At 54.1% G+C, this 16906-nt stretch overlaps 1 protein-coding gene across 1 annotated transcript in view; it reads left to right on the top strand.

Moving 5' to 3' along the window:
- Positions 1–4420, top strand: part of LOC117639006 (KH domain-containing, RNA-binding, signal transduction-associated protein 2-like) — a 137338-nt gene extending 132918 nt beyond the window's left edge. The window contains exons 5-10 of the mRNA XM_034374302.1: positions 601–717; positions 1954–2100; positions 2388–2525; positions 2657–2664; positions 2902–3057; positions 3415–4420. Coding sequence (XP_034230193.1) covers positions 601–717; positions 1954–2100; positions 2388–2525; positions 2657–2664; positions 2902–3022 — 531 coding nt within the window. The 3' untranslated portion in view covers positions 3023–3057; positions 3415–4420. The remainder of the gene's footprint in view (positions 1–600; positions 718–1953; positions 2101–2387; positions 2526–2656; positions 2665–2901; positions 3058–3414) is intronic.
- Positions 4421–16906: the final 12486 nt, after the last annotated feature.

Raw genomic sequence — 16906 nt, forward strand, 5'->3', positions numbered from 1 at the left:
CCGCCCACACGCCCCGCCTGCACCGGAACGGCAAGAGAGTCTTCTCTCTCTCTCTTCTTCCCAGTCTTTTCAGTCCTCCTTCTTCTTGCATGCAAATGAAAGCACAATATTTGTGATGGGCTGAATAGGGCAGGGCCATTACAAGCACATTGAGATGACACAGGAATTGGCGCTCTAGACGGCAGTTCTGCGACGTGTGTTTGAGAAAGAGAGACTCCCCCTCGTCGCCCTGTGGATAGAGAGAGAGGTCTTTGTGAGCGCGCGTGCGTGTGTGTGCGTGCGTGCGTGTGTGGTGTTAACTCCCTGTGCCCATGCTTACCCATCTGAACGAGATAGCAAGAGTGTCTGAGCGGCTTCTCCAGTAGACGGAGGGCTCCTTTGCTGTCAAGGGTGGGCACACACACGCACGCACACATGCACACTGACGTTCACACACACACACACACACACACACACACACACATGCCTTGTCGCACACCTACGCGATATCCAAAGCATATGCGTGTCGCTCGCGGTGAATTGCTAAGAAAAACAGTGCTCTGAGTGTGTGCGTGTGTGTGAGACGCGAAACCAAACCACGGTCTTCTTCCTCTGTTGCAGTTCAACTTCGTCGGCAAGCTGCTGGGTCCACAGGGGAACTCGCTCAAGCGGCTGCAGGAGGAGACGATGACGAAGATGGCCATCCTGGGCCGCGGCTCCATGCGGGATAGGCAAAAGGTGAGTGCAGTTTTGAAGGAAAATCTTTCCAAGTCCCGAAGAACGTGTTCGTAAAAAAAGAAGCCTTTGGTCATAGATAAATTTTAGTTCTTTTGCGTTTTTGGCAAATACATTCAGAAAAATGGTTTCTTCATTTTGAATTTCCTTTTTTTTTGGAAGGAAAAAGTCTTGACGTGTGAAAATTTTTCTTCATAGACAATAAAGGTTCGGTAAAAGACGATTTTTATTATTAAAGAAAAAAAAACAAGAAAAGGTTTTTTTTTAATCCAAGAAGACGGTTTTTGAGGGTGTACTAGAAAATCTCAAATAATGTATTGACTCCAGCCAGAGTTTTCAAGCACGTATAGCATCAAATTTTATCTTTTTGGAAAAATACGAGACCTCTGGAAATTTCTTTAAAACGCACTTTCCGGGGTTCGAAACCCGACCAATTTCCGTGGCCAGACAAGTGGGCCGTCCCTCACGCTGTTTGGATTACACGCACGGACACGGCTCACCGCCCTGCTCTTTATATCGTTGAGATATTGCCGTCCGGTTGGCGGACCGCCAGTGGCGTGGCGCGGCGTGCCACGCCCTGCCACGCCACTGGCATAATCCGTCCTCATCTAAATGCGCCGTTACCTGAAAGTGCCGCGTTCCCGGACGAGGCATGCAGGCCGGCCCGCCAATTGGGTCAAGGCCGCGAGGGGTTTGTGTGCCACACACAAGGTGGAAGATTTAATTCATTTTCAGCTTCTGCTAGCTTATCATGTTTTCATAAAACCGTCATCATTTTTAAAGTGGCGAAAATGTTTCCAGTCTGTCGTGAATTTGTCATTTCTTTCGAGCGATGCTAATGTCATCAAAATTCGTAATGGAAGTGTCATTTTCCATTGATGAGAATCTCATGCGCTTGTTTTGGTACACATTGACGAGAAATTTTGATTGTGTGTTCGCACAGTGGGTCAGAAGACCGGCGGAGGCGGTCGAAACCCCGGACGCGTTTTGAATTCCTGAGTCGCTAAATGAGATTGGAACGGAGCCTGTGACCCCACCAACCTCTCCGAACGAGGAGTCCATTGGTGGTGTGACACGTTTAGTTCGAGTCCTGTTTTGCGAACCGACTCTGGAGCTCAAAATGCGTCGAGAGTTTTGGCCGCCTGCGCCGGCCTTCTGGCCCACTGTGTGTCGGTCCAAATCCTTGTCCGCTGCTCCGCTCTTTGGCTGTTCTGAGCCGTGTGGCCGTGTGTCTGACAGGAGGAGGAGCTTCGCCTGTCCGGCGACCCCAAGTTCTGCCACCTGCAGCTGGAGCTCCACGTGGAGGTGACGGCGCTGGCCCCGCCCGCCGAGGCCCACGCACGCATCGCGCTCGCCCTCGCCGAGGTGCGGCGGTTCCTCGTGCCGGTCAGTCTCTCCCTTGTTTTCTGTGTGTCAGTGGGCCAGAAGGCCGGTGGAGGCGGCCAAGACGCGTTTTGAGCTCTTAGAGTCAAAGACTTTAACTGAACGTGTGGCCCCATCAATGGATTGCTCTCCGAACAAGGAATCCATTGGTGGGGCCACCCGTTTGATTCGAGTCCTGTTTCGCGACTCCGGAGCTCAAAATGCATTTGGAATCTTGGTCTTCCGGAGCACTGCGCGTGGCCCCGACTGGCTGCCGAGGCAGTGTCCTGACGCGGCCGCTGATGTTGCAGGACTTCAACGACGACATCCGACAGGAGCAGATGTGGGAACTGCACGTGCTCAAGAGCTCTCGGGACCACCTGAAGCACCTGGCCTCGGGGCCCGGCGGCTCGGGGCCTTGCTCGGGGCCGCCCTCCCAGGACGACGCGGTGGCCGCGGCCGCGGTGGCTGCAGCGGCCGGCCTGGGCCCGCTGCCGGAGTGCCTGGAGCCCAGCGTGGCGCCGGGCGGGCCCCTCACCACGGGGCCTCTGGCGCCAGGCCCCTCGCGGGGCCTCCACAGCCCCATTGGTGAGTTCCTGATCGAGTCCACACCAGACTCCGTCCCCCTCGCACTCATGGGGCATCCCCTGAAGGTGCGAGAGAGACAGAGCGACGCAAACGACTCTCTGTCTGCAGCGTCGTAACTCGACTCACCTCGAGGACAAAGGCTGACCCAATTGCATGAAAAATGACCCACTTTTTCTGCGTTCGCGCTGCGTTCGCCCCAACAGGCCCCGACGTGGCGGCGCGCTTGTTGTGCGCCAGGACGGCGGCCGGGGGCCGGAAACGCCCCTACGTCGCCATGTCGCCCACCAAGCGCACCGTGCTGTCCATCCTCGCCCGCGCCCGCGCCGCCCAGGCCAAGGACATGATCGGCGCCCATTGACAGCAGGCCCCGCAGGCCGCGCAGGATCCCTACAGGTAACAACAAAAGTTTTAACACCAATTTTTTTTTTCAATAATAAAATCAAAAAAGTTTTTGAAAAAAAAAAGTCTATAAAAAAGTTTTGAAAAGAGTTTTTACTTTAATTCTTTAAATAGTTTGTGTAAACGTGTTTTTTTTTAGTTTTTAGTAAGTAGTCACTAAAATGCAAACGACCTTCTCGTAGTTATTATACGAAAACATAACAAATTAAGCTTAAACTAAAACTAAGTTCAGTCTTCAGAACAATGTAAACTTTTCTTTTCCAATTTTGAAGAAAATCATCAGTAAAACACGTGTATTGAGACCTTGCACTAAACGTTAAACTTGATTCGAATCCTTGGTTGGTCCCGCAGTTCGTGGCCTTGGCCAGAAGCAGCCGAGGAAGCAGGAAGAGTCGGGATTCTCCACGAAGCTCGCTCGTTCCGCGGTGGACTGTAGCCCGGACCGCGCGCCCCGTCGCAGCACCGTGCAGTGATGCCAACACAGCCGAACTGAACGGTTGGTACCCCAGGCGCGGTCTTTGTGATTTTTTTATCGAGTTTGTTTTCTGTTGTTTCGCGTTCCACCCTGGAGTGCGTTGTGGACCGCGTTTGTTGTAAGTCGGCATGTTATAGCAACAGAAAAAATATCCAGCAGATTTCTGCTGGAGAAAAAAATGTAAATAAAAATGACGCACTTCGTGGATGGAACGGAGGTTGGTCTACCGACAAGAGATAATTATTACATTATTGTAGCAGAGTGGCCTCCTCGCCAAGGTGCACTTGGCGGATGTAAATTGGAAGGTATATTTATAAGTGAAAATGTATTTTTGCACCCGAAATGATGTCTAACTTATTATAGAGAAAGAGGATATTTGAGGTTGAGTACTGTTTATTAGCTTTAATCATCATTATGGGTGTTGGCTGGATGAAAGGCCAGAGTATTGTCTTGTAGTGTCGTATACAAACTTAAATATGATATAGGCCTCTACTTTTTAAAAGTGCAATCAAATTGTACATATGCTGGTTTGTGAACCAGTTGTCATATCTCATCGACTTCATAGAGTTTACCTACATTCATAAGTAAATGTTTGCTTTACTTTGTTGTATTTTCTTTTTTCAGAAAAAAAGTGATTCCCTATTTTTAAGCTATAATTATAGATGTCTCAGTTTACTTTATCCCTATAAATATTCATTATGTACGTAGGGGACCATTCAATAGATTTCTCCATCACCCCATTTAGTGGGCATCAAACAGTTTTCATTGTGTCCCTGGGAATGTGTTAGTTGTATACGGTGAAGTAGTATTTCGCGTCATACAACGATAAGTTGCCACTTGTTTTCTTTTCTTAAAATAATAAATTGTTGTTATTGAAGTGGAGTTGTGCTACATCGCATTGTTTGTTGCCACACCATGTACACTAATAGCAAACTAGAAAAGAGTCTATGACCCCCTTCCCGCACTTCTGACATGCCTTTTACTTAAGAGTATGCGGGATCTACGTAGACAAATAAATCTGCTGCAACCTCCTTAAACCAGATTTATGTAATCAATGTGACTTTAGACGTCATTCTAGCCACCTCTTCAAAACTGTGCCACTATTCAAACTATAATAGATTTAGTACGGCTGTTAGCTATGCCTGAGTCGATGAACCGGCTGTTGGAATACCTCTTCGGGGAGCTATTTGAAAGTAAGGTGGGAATCTAGTCAAGAATCTTTCATATATTTTCTTCCGTAGAATAGCCAGGAGCGTACGTAGGCAACTGATTCTATGAGGGCAGCGGTGGTTAAAGAGAGTAGTCAAAGAGAACTGATTTTGGGAACGTTTGCCTTACCAGAGGGTTGGTGATATTATGTGAAACGATCAAGTACTTGCTGATGTAATGATCGGAAAACAGTAGATGTAAATAAGCAGCTTGTGAATGTGCATTGTATATATATCAGTATAAGCTTTGAGTCATATTGAGTCACATTCGACTCCATTCCACAGTCACAGTCTTTCTTTTAATTTGAGTGTGTTTTGAGGCATGAATAACTGAACACGGTCCAACTAAATTCTTACACACTTAACTCTTATTTGCAAAGTAAATATTATTGGAACACGCACAATTTTCTTTCTTGTTTGCACTTTATCGATTCACTCAGCCCGCCTGTGTTTCTGGTACGTGATTCTCTGTTGACACAGTGAAACGGACCAATTGTAAAGCGTTGCATTTGTTAGTAAGAACGCAATAGAAATCGACGACCTGTTCGTGACCTGTGTCCACAAACTTGGATTTGAGGACATAACTGTCAATTGCGTACTTTTCGATGTACTTTACTCAAGGTGAAGTCTTCGCAACTACACTATTCTATTGTAATCTGCCTGGATAATTAAAAGTGCCCGTTGACACATATTACACCTGTTATACGTTCTTGTAGAAATTTTATTAGGCTGCTTAATACAAATTTGTTTTACATACATATTTTAAATATTGTTCCAAATTAATTAAATGTTACTTATCTCAATAAACAAACCTTACTTAACTAAAGAACAAAAGATTCTTCTTTGTACCTAACCCACACCAATAAATCTGCAACTCCCGCCTAGCCCAAACTCCCCCCAAAAAAATTCCAGCTAAAACCAGTAAAAACCTCCCACAAAAAAAAACAACATTATTTTTTAAAAAAATCCCAACACTGATAAAACAGAACTTCGGCGCTGCCGCAAGCAGGGCACGACCATAATCCTTACAAAGTGATTCCAGACTCCAAAGTGATTTCGGGAACATCTTCTCTCTTCTCGGCCGACTAGCGCCCCAGTGACAGTTAAATCTACTCCGCGGATTGGAAGGCCGGTCCGTCTTCGGCACCGCGTCGAACGCCCATGGGGATCTGCTGTCAGGCGATGGGGGCCGGGCGGGCCGGGCCAAGGGGGATCGCCGGGCGAGCTACACCAATCATCATCAAGATGGGATTACCAATGTCTGGCGGCGCAGCCCTTCGCAGCGCACCGTCCCCATCGCGTCCACGGCGCTATTCCATCCCCATCCCGCAAAGCCCCGCCCGGCCGCCCTGGCCGCCCTGCAGACTGAGAGTCGTTGTGCCTCTCTCGCACTCACGGCGCTCCCCGCGTCGGCGCGAGAGAGACAGAGCGATGCTTCGGTCTGCCGGCCGCCCCGAGAAGAAGAGGGCGTTGTTGTCCGCGTGAGCTGCAGCGCTGCGCGGCGCTATGTCTCTGTCGAACTTCCCCGCCGAGATGGAATCCGGCCGGAATTTCCCGCCGGGGTGTAACAGATGAGTCCCGCCGAGCCATTAAAAAGGGAAAGGCGGTGTATTTATTTGAATTAAAAGGCCGCGCCTTTTTCGGGGGCACTACTCCGAGCTCGACTCCGAGGCAAGGACAGGGCGAGAACGGCGCCCACTTTTGTTAATATTGCCTTTATAAGTGGGAAATAAAGTGGGGAAGCTTAATGTTCGCGCAACGGAAATTAAAGCAGCCACCAACTTGTGGCCGCTCGGCTCGCCCTGCCTCTCATCCCGACATCCCCGACGAATGCCGATAACTCAGCCGGCCGCGCTTAGCCGGCACGACGGAAAAATCTGCTGCCTGGGGGCTTTCGGGGCCTCAGCCTCGTCGCTGGGGGCTCTCGAGACATCGCTGAAACCGCCCCGAGCCGGAGACTTCCGAGTCCGAGACCACGGAGGAGGGCTCCAATATCAAGCTGGAGGCTTTCACAAGAACGCCGGACCCAGAGGTTCAGATGCCGCCTATGCACAGTGGGCCCGAAGACCGGCGCCGGTGGTCAAAACTCTTGACGCCTTCGTCGCCAAATGGGACTCGGACCGAACAAGTGACCCCACCAATGGATTCCTCGTTCAGAGAGCTATCCATTGGTGAGGTTACACGTTCGGTTCGAGTCCCATTTGGCGACTCTGGAGCTCACAGCGCGTCCTGGATTTTGACCGCCTCCACCGGGCCGTCGCTCGCAACAGGGTAGCCAATGGGACAGCACGGACTCGGATGCGGAAAAAGAGATGGGGTGGGGAGGCTCGTGTGTGGGGACGCGAGTCGCAGCAGTGCAATGAAGTAAGACGAGTATGTGCGTAATTAGTAAAGTTCTGGCGGCCGGGGCGTACACTGTGTACAGCCACGGCACCCCGCAGTGGTGCAGCGCGAAATGCAATTATTGCGACCAAACAACGCGGAGGAGCGCGTCACACCGGCAAAAAAAAAAAAAAAAAAAAATTGCCGATTTTCCTCGTTATGGAGGTGGCGCGGCAGCGCCTCATTCAGCAGCAAGGAAAGCACGGGGAAAATTCAAAGACAACACGGAAAAGCGTTGAGGAGCGGCGGCCGACTTGGTATTAATTTTATCATCCCCGGAGGGGAGAGGGGCGTACGGGCACGCCGCCGTCAGAGAAAGCCGCACCGTGTCCCGATGTCACGCGGAGTCTTGCGAGTCGGATTAGCTGCCACGCCGCGGCCGGATTTAATATCACGGATATTATGCGAGTCCCAGACGGTGGAGCAGCACCAACTTGCTGCGGTTGGACGTTTTCCAATCAGGTGTAGCTTACCTGCGCGGGGCGGGTGGGGGTTTCACACCACGGGGGAATGCGGTGTGCCAGCCGGCCGCTTAATGAACCAGTCACCCCGGGCTTGCACGAATTTCACACCGAAAGTGTCAAAAGAAAAAATCGCACACTTTTTTTGCACTTGGAATGATGTTAAAACGTCAAGTTACATGTATTTATTTGTGAGTGTGTGTGTGTGCACTTTTAGCTAGAACCAATCTGATGAGCGACCCATGGGTGCGGCCTGCGACCACGCTCCACCACGCCCCGCTCCGCCACGCTCGACCACGCCTCACCACGCCGCACTATTACTTAACATTCCATCATTTCATGGCAGGACATGGCGGGGCGTGGCGGGGCGCGGCGGGGCGCGGCGGGGCGTCGTTTTGTATTCCGTTCACACGCTTCGACTCGGCAGCTGGGCGGGCTGGGCCGGGCGTGGAAGGGCCGGTCACCCCCTCCCTGTCGCCCTGTCTCCTGCAGGCTGACTCCGAGAGTCGTTTTCGTCGCTCCGTCTCTCTCGCACCTTGCACGGGGTACTCATAGAGTGCGAGAGAGACAAAGCGACGAAAACGACTCTCGGAATGTCTCCTGCAGGGGGGATGGCTCTTATTAGGCCTATTCGCAGTCGCCGGCAAAATATGGTCATTCCCCCACTCCTCCTCCGGGCTGCGGCTAGGCGAGAAATGAGGGGAGACTTTCATTTTTTCCTTCCCGGTGCTGCCGGACAGCCAGGCCGCCAGCCACGCAGCCACGCAGTCAAAAAAACTGTCAGCCACGCAGCCAGCCACGCAGCCAGCCACGCAGCCAGCCACGCAGCCAGCCACGCAGCCAGCCACGCAGCAGCCAGCAGCCAGCCACGCAGCCAGCCACGCAGCCAGCCACGCAGCCAGCCACGCAGCCAGCCACGCAGCCAGCCACGCAGCCAGCCACGCAGCCAGCCACGCAGCCAGCCACGCAGCCAGCCACGCAGCCAGCCACGCAGCCAGCCACGCAGCCAGCCACGCAGCCAGCCACGCAGCCAGCCACGCAGCCAGCCACGCAGCCAGCCACGCAGCCAGTCCAGTGAGAAGCAAAGAGTAGCCGCAGCCACACCTTCATCTCATTTTCGCGTCCGGAGAGTCGCGGGGCGGGGCAGGGAGGGGCGAGGCGGGGCTAGGCAGGTTAAGACAGACAAAGTGGAGGGGAGTTAAGGCCGCAGGTACAGGCCACTTCATAAGTCGGCAGGGAAAATCGTTTTGCCTCTGCCTCTCTCTCGCACTGCCACTGCAAACCAGGCCGCACGGGTAAAAAGAACGCAGATGTAAAGAAAAAGAAGAGGACCCACTGGCTCCGTGCACCCCGAGGGGAGTTCAGGTCCTGAGCACCCCGAGGTATCCTAACCTAACCTACCTACAGGGCAATCCACCTAGCGGTATGCAATCCACAGTACGTCGGGTGAAGCTTTTGCAGGCTCACACTGTGGTGCGAGTAAACATGTGAAGAAAGTCCGGCGACGAGGAGCGGGTGTCGACAGAAGGGCGAAACTACGGAGCTTAGTTTCACGCGTATATCCCCAACCAAAAAGGTAGACTACCTACCCAGTGCCGGGCGGAAAGGTAAGTGCTTGCGCGGTGCAGAGCTTGTGGACGATGGGTTGCCCACCAACGCGGCGCATGTTCACTCCAGTTTGCCAGTAGAAGACCGTTGGGGCCGAAATGGGCTTCGAAACAGTGTCCGAAGACTAGGAAGTGCTCCGGCATTACATACTCGAATTTGGGCCATTTTAAATTTTTTGCCGAAAACGTGAAAAAACCATGATGTAGTACATTTTTTCGACGAAAATTGTCGACCACCTCCGATTTGTCTGAAATTCATATCGAACGTTTCTATGGGCCTTTGAAATAGATATCCGTTGCCCAATGGTCTTTGGCGCATTCTATTCGGTGTGAAAATGACATTGCAAGTTGATCTATCGAACGGTGAAGTAGCTGTGGCCGGTGGGTTGCCTACCTTTCCGGCGCACGCTCAAAGCATTCCAGTTTTTCACCAGAAAAACAACGTTTGGGGCCGAAATGGCCAGTATAAAAGTGTCGGAAGTCTAGGGAGAGTACTCCGGCACAACATACTCGAATTTGGGCCATTTTAAATTCTTTGCCAAAAACGTTAAAAAACTATTTTTTCGACGAAAATGGTCGACCACCTCCGATTTGTCTGAAATACATATGGAACGTTTCTCTGGGCCTAAAAAACAGATCCTCAGAGCCTTTACGCTCTCGCCTACAGTGGACCACATTGCACCTCCGCCGCGTGGTGTTAATCGCACCCACGGCCGTGTGGCGCTGGCAGCTTGTCTCGTCCCCTCTTCGGTTTCCCGTACTCCTTGCACACAGACTTGAAACTACAAAACTGCAAAAGCAAACTGGCACGGCACTCTGCGTGCGCAAAGCGGGCTGTGCCGGGCCTCGCCGCCTGCCCACGGCCTGCCTCTGCCTGTGCCGAGACGCGCCTCAAAAGCACACTTTGACGCCGAGCAGGCCCGGCAGGCCAGGCAGGCGGAGCAGGCCGCTCGGAAACAGAGTTACTGCACTGCTGGCGGCACTAACACGAGCGCGGAAAAACTAAAGTTCGTCACTCACCGCCTTTCCTGCAGGCCGCTAGGGTTGCCACTAGGGTTGCCTTTAGAGTTGTCTCTAGGGTTGCCGCTAGGGTTGGCGCTAGGGTTGCCACTATGGGTTGCCGCCGGGGTCACCACTAGGTTGCCGCTGGGATAGGCGCTAGGGTTGCCGTTGGGGTTGGCGCTAGGGGTGCCGCTAGGGTTACGACTAGGGTTGCCTCTAGGGTTGGCGCTAGGGTTGCCGCTAGGCACACCGACCACGTGAAGTGTCCGTCAACTCTCTGCTTTGGCCACTCTCACATCAAAGGACGCTACGGACGGGTACAGCTCCCGGGAAGGAAGTCACCACACTGCAAATTAATAGACGCCCCGCACTCCTCCCTTCTTCTTCTTCTTCTTCTTCTTCGTCTTCTTCTTCTTCTTCTTCTTCTTCTTCTTCTTCTTCTTCTTCTTCTTCTTCTTCTTCTTCGTCTGCACCTTTCTCCCTTTCCATTTGGCCCTTCTCCAGGTCAGGTCCCCGCCCCAGATGGTGCCTGGCTGCACCGTGCATTACTTACCTTCCACCACCCCCTCCCCCCTCGTCTCCTCTTCCCATTCGGACCACGAACACTACTGACTTTCTGTTTAATATTGCATCTGGCCACATTTCATTCAAGTTTGGAGGATTTTTCTTTTATTTCTTTTGCTTTTTTTCGCCCACGGCGTGCAGTCTCGAAAGCAGCTCTTTGATAGGGTGACCACACCGCCCCCACCAAGACGTAACAACAATGTCCGATTCCGGAATAGCTGTTCGAGCTTCGTGGTCGATTCCGAGCGTCGTCGCTCTGTCGCTCCCGCACCCATAGGGACGCCCCGATAGAGAGACAGAGCGACGACTCTACTGCATTCAGCAGGCGGTGATACCGACGCCTGGCGGCCCACTCGTGCAAGGCGGTGACTCGCTGCCGGCTTTTGGCTGCCGTTCCAAATCCATTTGCGCGACTGTCCTTTCAATCACACAAGGCCGGCGGTGAAGCGCCCCCCCCCCCCCCTGGAAAATGGCCAAATACGGTGCAGATGAAGAGCGTTGTATTCACTTTAAACACTCCCCGCTTCGCGCCCGCGTCATGTTGTTTTCGAAAGAGAGGAAAACATTTTCACAGCGCGTTTTCCGTAGCGCGCAAATTCCCGACACGGCGGAAAATGCGGTGTGAGCGTGGAAGTGCGTGTGGTCTGAGTGAAAGTGTGTGTGTATGTGTGTGTGTTTGCCTCGGCCAGCCCAACACTATCAGCGGCTCGGTACTTGTGCAGTGCGCGAATTGGATTAAACGGTTTCGAGGACAGGGGTGGTAAAGGGAAGGGGGAAAGGGGGGACACCACGGGGACGACCTCGTCGGGCCCGAATAGAATTATTGCGCGGCCTCACGGCGCAGCACGGTGATTGGGAGAGCGAAAGAGGGAGGGGGGAGCGTCGGGGAGGAGAGGGAGAAGAGGGATACGGCGGACATATCTATTTGTCTACATCCGCGGTTGGACCCCTTCCCAATGGCAAGGTCATCGGAATCACCCACCGTTCCACCCCGAGACGATAACGCTCTCTCTCTCTCTCTCCCTCCACGAGAGCGGTAGGGTCATCCCCTATTGGCGCCACCTGCCTTCCAGTGAGGCTGCCCTTTGGCCCACACTCCTTCGCTCAAGCACAGCGCGCACAGTCAGGTATGTTCGTCCTGCACTGGAAAAAAAAACTCTAGATGCGTTTTGAGCTCCAGAGTCGCTAAACAGGACTCCGAACGAGTGACCCCACCATTCGAACGAGTAATCCATTGGTAGGGTCACGGCCACACGAGGGGGAAATCACTCTTAAAAACTGTGACCCGACTACTCCCTATTACGTTCTATTACGCTATTACAGAGGCTATTACGCTCGAAAATATCCAGATTAGTCTAAATGGACTAATTAGGGAAAATCTTTAAAATTGGCTTTAGCTTTACTATTACGCGTAATACTAGGAATCGGTGATCCGACTATTACGCGAGTGATTTCCCCCTCGCGGCCACACGTTCGGTTCGCGTCCCATGTAGCGACTCTGGAGCTGAAAACGCGTCTGGAGTTTTGGCCCCGTCCGCCAGTCTTCTGGCCCACTGTGCGGCCGCCGTGTATGACACGGTGATGTAGCAGCGTGAAAAGTTTTGACGAGGTGGAACGCGCGGGAAAAAAGGGAGAGAACTACGTGTGAGAAACGGAGGCGGGCATCGCTCGGCGGCAGTGGCGGCGGGAAAAAAGTCAGAGTGATGAAGAAAGTCTTCTTCCTCGGACACACACGCGGCGCTAGGCCTCGCGGTGCCTCGCGGCGTGGCCAGGGTGAGGCTGGGCGGGACGTGCCCCACGATGTGCTGCACGATGTGGGGGTCCCATCAATCACTCCGGCCATGCCGGGCCATGCCGGGCCATGCCGGCAGCGGGGCGATCTTGGTCAGAGCCACATTGGGCGGCGTGTTCAGCCCCCAGCCTGGGCCAGCCTCGTCCTGACGGCCAACGTGGTGGCCTCCGTGACGGCCTCCGTGACGGCCTCCGTGACGGCCTCCGTGACGGCCACCCTGACGGCCTCCGTGACCACGTTCCACGTGTCTCAGGCCCGCCGCTAGACAATAAGAACAACAACATCAAACAACATCATCAACAACAACAGCTACACCTCGGTGACGGCCAAACGGGTAGCCTCTGTACGTCCTCCGTGACGGCCTCCGTACGGCCTCCGTGACGGCCTCCGTACGGCCTCCGTGACGGCCTCCGTACGGCCTCCGTGACGGCCTCCGTGACGGCCTCCGTGACGGCCTCCGTGACGGCCTCCATGACGGCCTCCATGACGGCCACCCTGACGGCCTCCGTGACGGCCTCCGCACGACCTCCGTGACGGCCTCCGTTGCGGCCTCCGTGACGGCCTCCGTGATGGCCTCCGTGGCGGCCTCCGTGGCGGCCTCCGTGGGCCTCCGTGACGGCCTGCGTGGCCACGTCGCAGTTGTCTTGCAGTGCACCGCCAGTCAAGAACAAAAACAACAATAACAACACGTTGAAGACAACAACAGCAGCCACCGCGGGAGACGCAGGGTGAAATTCGGTACGCCTGGTTGCGGGTAGGAAACCGCCAAACTATGTAACGCGCCAACGCCCCTCGTCGTGAGCAGCGGCTGGCTTCACCGAGCCCCGGAGCGACAGCCGCACCTCCGTAAATCGGGAAACCGATTAAAAACCAACTTCCGGTGCGGCCGGAAGCGGCGGAGGACGCGGCGGCGACGCGGCAGACAGGAACCCTTTCAAATCGCGCTCCAACGACAGCGCGGCGGTTTGCTCTGCACTTCAGTTCTGGACAGAGAGAGAGAGAGAGAGAGAGAGAGGAGAGAGAGAGAGAGAGAGAGAGAGGAGAGAGAGAGAGACGCTTCGCAAAGCCTCGGCTTGTCGGTGCACCAGAGACCCGGCAAGACGGCCCTGCCTGAGTGCAGGCGAATCAGTCTGGCTTCGCCTAGAAGTGGTTCGTCGCTGCACCGCACGCTGTTTGTCTAAGGCAGCCGGAGCGAGGCACAGTGGGCCAGAAGATTGGTGGGGGCGGACAAAACTCCAGACGCGTTTTGAGCTCCAGAGACGCTAAACAGGACTCGAACGCCGAACGTTTGACCCCATCAATCGATTGCTCTCCGAACGAGGAATCCATTGGATGGGTCACACGTTCGGTTCTAGTCCCATTTTACTCTGGAGCTCAAAACGCGTCCTGGGTTTCGGCTGCCTCGGTCTTCTGGCCCACTGTGAGGCGGGACCTCGCGGCTGCAGGGCGGTATTTTCGGGGCCAGAAGTCGGGTGTTCTGAACTGGAAAATGGGCAAATGAAGAGGCGTAGTTACACTGGGCAAGCCACCGGGTATAAAAGATCGAGAACACAAAATGAAACTCTTTACCACAGCATCGTTCCGAGTAAATCCCCGGGACTACCAATGACTGCGAGAGAGACAGAGCGATCGACGTACGGAATCATCAATGTCACGCAAGTTCAGACACCCGTGTCAATGGCCTCGTTAACGTCCCGACGGAAAGCCGGATCCGAAAATGCAACTTGTCCCTCGCTTTCTTGACCTGGCACAATCCGCACAACTCTCCCTCGCTCACAGAAAAGCAAGAGGAATTCGAAACTTGGACGCGAAAACACGATCCCGCTTAAAAATAACGAGGCACGCGTGCGAACCGGGTGCGTTTCCCCCGGCGGACCAGTTACACTGCTCGACAACGACGCCCCGGGAATGATCGGCGAACGCTGCGCTTTGTAACACGCCCCCGCCATTAAGGGTGGCGGGGCGGGGCCGCGATGATTGCAACGAGTAGCGGGCACGGCACGGCACGGTGTGGCACGGCACGCCGCCCCACGGCAGATGCTCGTCTTCGCTCAAAATTATCATCCCCGTGGACGCAGATGGAGAGCTATGCTATACTTAATGACCCTTGAAGGCAGAGATTGCGCGGGGCGTGCGGGCACCGCGTTCGCGGAAGCGCGGCGGCAAGGCGAAGAAGGCGGTGAAGAAGGCAGAAGCCTTCCGCAGGGTAGGCGTCCGCACAGCCTGCCCAGTAGGCAACCGCACAGCCTGCCCAGTAGGCAACCGCACAGCCTGCCCAGTAGGCAACCGCACAGCCTGCCCAGGCAACCGCACAGCCTGCCCAGTAGGCAACCGCACAGCCTGCCCAGGCAACCGCACAGCCTGCCCAGTAGGCAACCGCACAGCCTGCCCTGGCAACCGCACAGCCGGCCCAGTAGGCAACCGCACAGCCTGCCCAGTAGGCATCCACACAGACTGCATAGTAGACAACCGCACAGCCTGCTCAGTAGGCAACCGCACAGTCTGCCCAGTAGGCAACCGCACAGCCCGCCCAGTAGGCATCCACACAGATTGCATAGTAGGCAACCGCACAGCCCGCCCAGTAGGCATCCACACAGACTGCATAGTAGGCAACCGCGCAGCCTGCCCAGTAGGCAAGCGCATATCCTGCCCAGTAGGCATCCACACAGATTGCATAGTAGGCTACCGCGCAGCCTGCCCAGTAGGCAAGCGCACATCCTGCCCAGTAGGCATCCACACAGATTGCATAGTAGGCAACCGCGCAGCCTGCCCAGTAGGCATCCACACAGACTGCATAGTAGGCAACCGCGCAGCCTGCCCAGTAGGCAACCGCAGCTTTTCCAGCCTTTTTTCAACGGGATGAAGACACGAGGTAATCGCTGAGGGTGTACCTGCCCCGCAATTGCTCCCATTAAGTCTTGCACGGGGAAGGGATAGCGAAGCGGGCGGGAGGAAAAGGGACGAAGAGAGCGAAAAAAAGGGGAAAGGGAAGACCAAAAAAAGAAAGGTTCATGCAGACGGGCAATTACAGCTCCAAGATAAAAATCCGTGATGGAGAGGAGAGCGGATGTCCTAAGTCAAGACGAGACGGAAACGGTTCCCACTACTTTGGCTCCTCCAATTTTCCGTGCCGCGAGTCCTGATTGAAAAGACGGGACGGTGACGACTCGCTGCTCCAGGCACTCGTCCTCCTCGTCGCCGTCCTCGTCGTCCTCGTCGACTACTTCGTTGGCGGGAAAGCTCAGGCAGTTTGAATTGCGCGCCAAAACCGGCCGCGAGCTTCAAAGCGGCGCCACTACCTTGAAAGCGGCGCCCCGATTTCATTGCGTGTCTGTCTGTCTGTCTGTCTGTCTGCCTGCCTGTCTGTCTGTCTGTCTGTCTGTCTGTCTGTCTGTCTGTCTGTCTGACACTCAGCCTGTCGGACAGCGTGCCTGTAACAAAATAAACACAGTCCCACGTCATCCCGGTCAAATCAAATCTCCCAATAAACACATTCTGTAAACTAAACCGTCGGTCTGCCTGCCTGTCGCAACCTCCTGTCCGTCTGTCCGCCGGCTTGTGCGCGTCCCAAAGTCGTTTGCTGCCGCGCGCTCTGTCGTAACCGCACTTTAGACGGGCGTCTAGCGAACCACTTCAGGGTGAGGCGGCCTCTGCGAACGTGTCCCCCCTTCCCCCTCCGGCCAAAGTTGGATGGACCTTCATCACTAATTTACGCAGACTCAGGTCGGGGACGTCGCCACGCCGTACTGGCCGGGCGGCCGGGCGACCCAAGCCCCTTCGGGCGACAGCGTTCCGTTCGGCCATCCGTTTGAATTCACGCGCCAAATCATCGAACCAATCGAACAGCTCGAATATCGAGTGCAGTGGGGTGTGTTAATATGCTGCCCGGACGGCCCGGCCCGCCGCACAGTGGTTCAGAAACGGAAAAAGCTGTGCAAAAGAGATTGTTGGCAGGCCGTTTAAGATATTGGTATGAAAACTTCACCCCAGGGGTTTTTGGGGTAGCTGAATTCATTTCTGGCGTTGTTTTGAACCATTGACGTAACGCTTATTCACTAGCGTTACTTTTTATTTTTATTTATTTATTTATTTATTTTTTTTTGGGGGGGGGGGGGTGCTGTATGTGTACTGTACTTGTACGTTTTCGGGGTCGCTGAATCTATTCGTGACGTTACTTTGGACCACAGACGTAACGTTTAATTACTAGCGTCACTTAGTTTCAATTTCAGTTTTAAAAGCTGTGTTTACACTTTGCTCATACGTTTCTGGGGTCACTGAATTCATTTCCGATGTTATTTCAAATCGTAGACGTGCCCCTTTCATACAAAAGTAGCTTGTATTTGTGCATCACC

The sequence above is a fragment of the Thrips palmi genome, unplaced genomic scaffold, assembly GCF_012932325.1.
Source record: "Thrips palmi isolate BJ-2018 unplaced genomic scaffold, TpBJ-2018v1 HiC_scaffold_10, whole genome shotgun sequence".
NCBI lineage: Eukaryota > Metazoa > Arthropoda > Insecta > Thysanoptera > Thripidae > Thrips > Thrips palmi.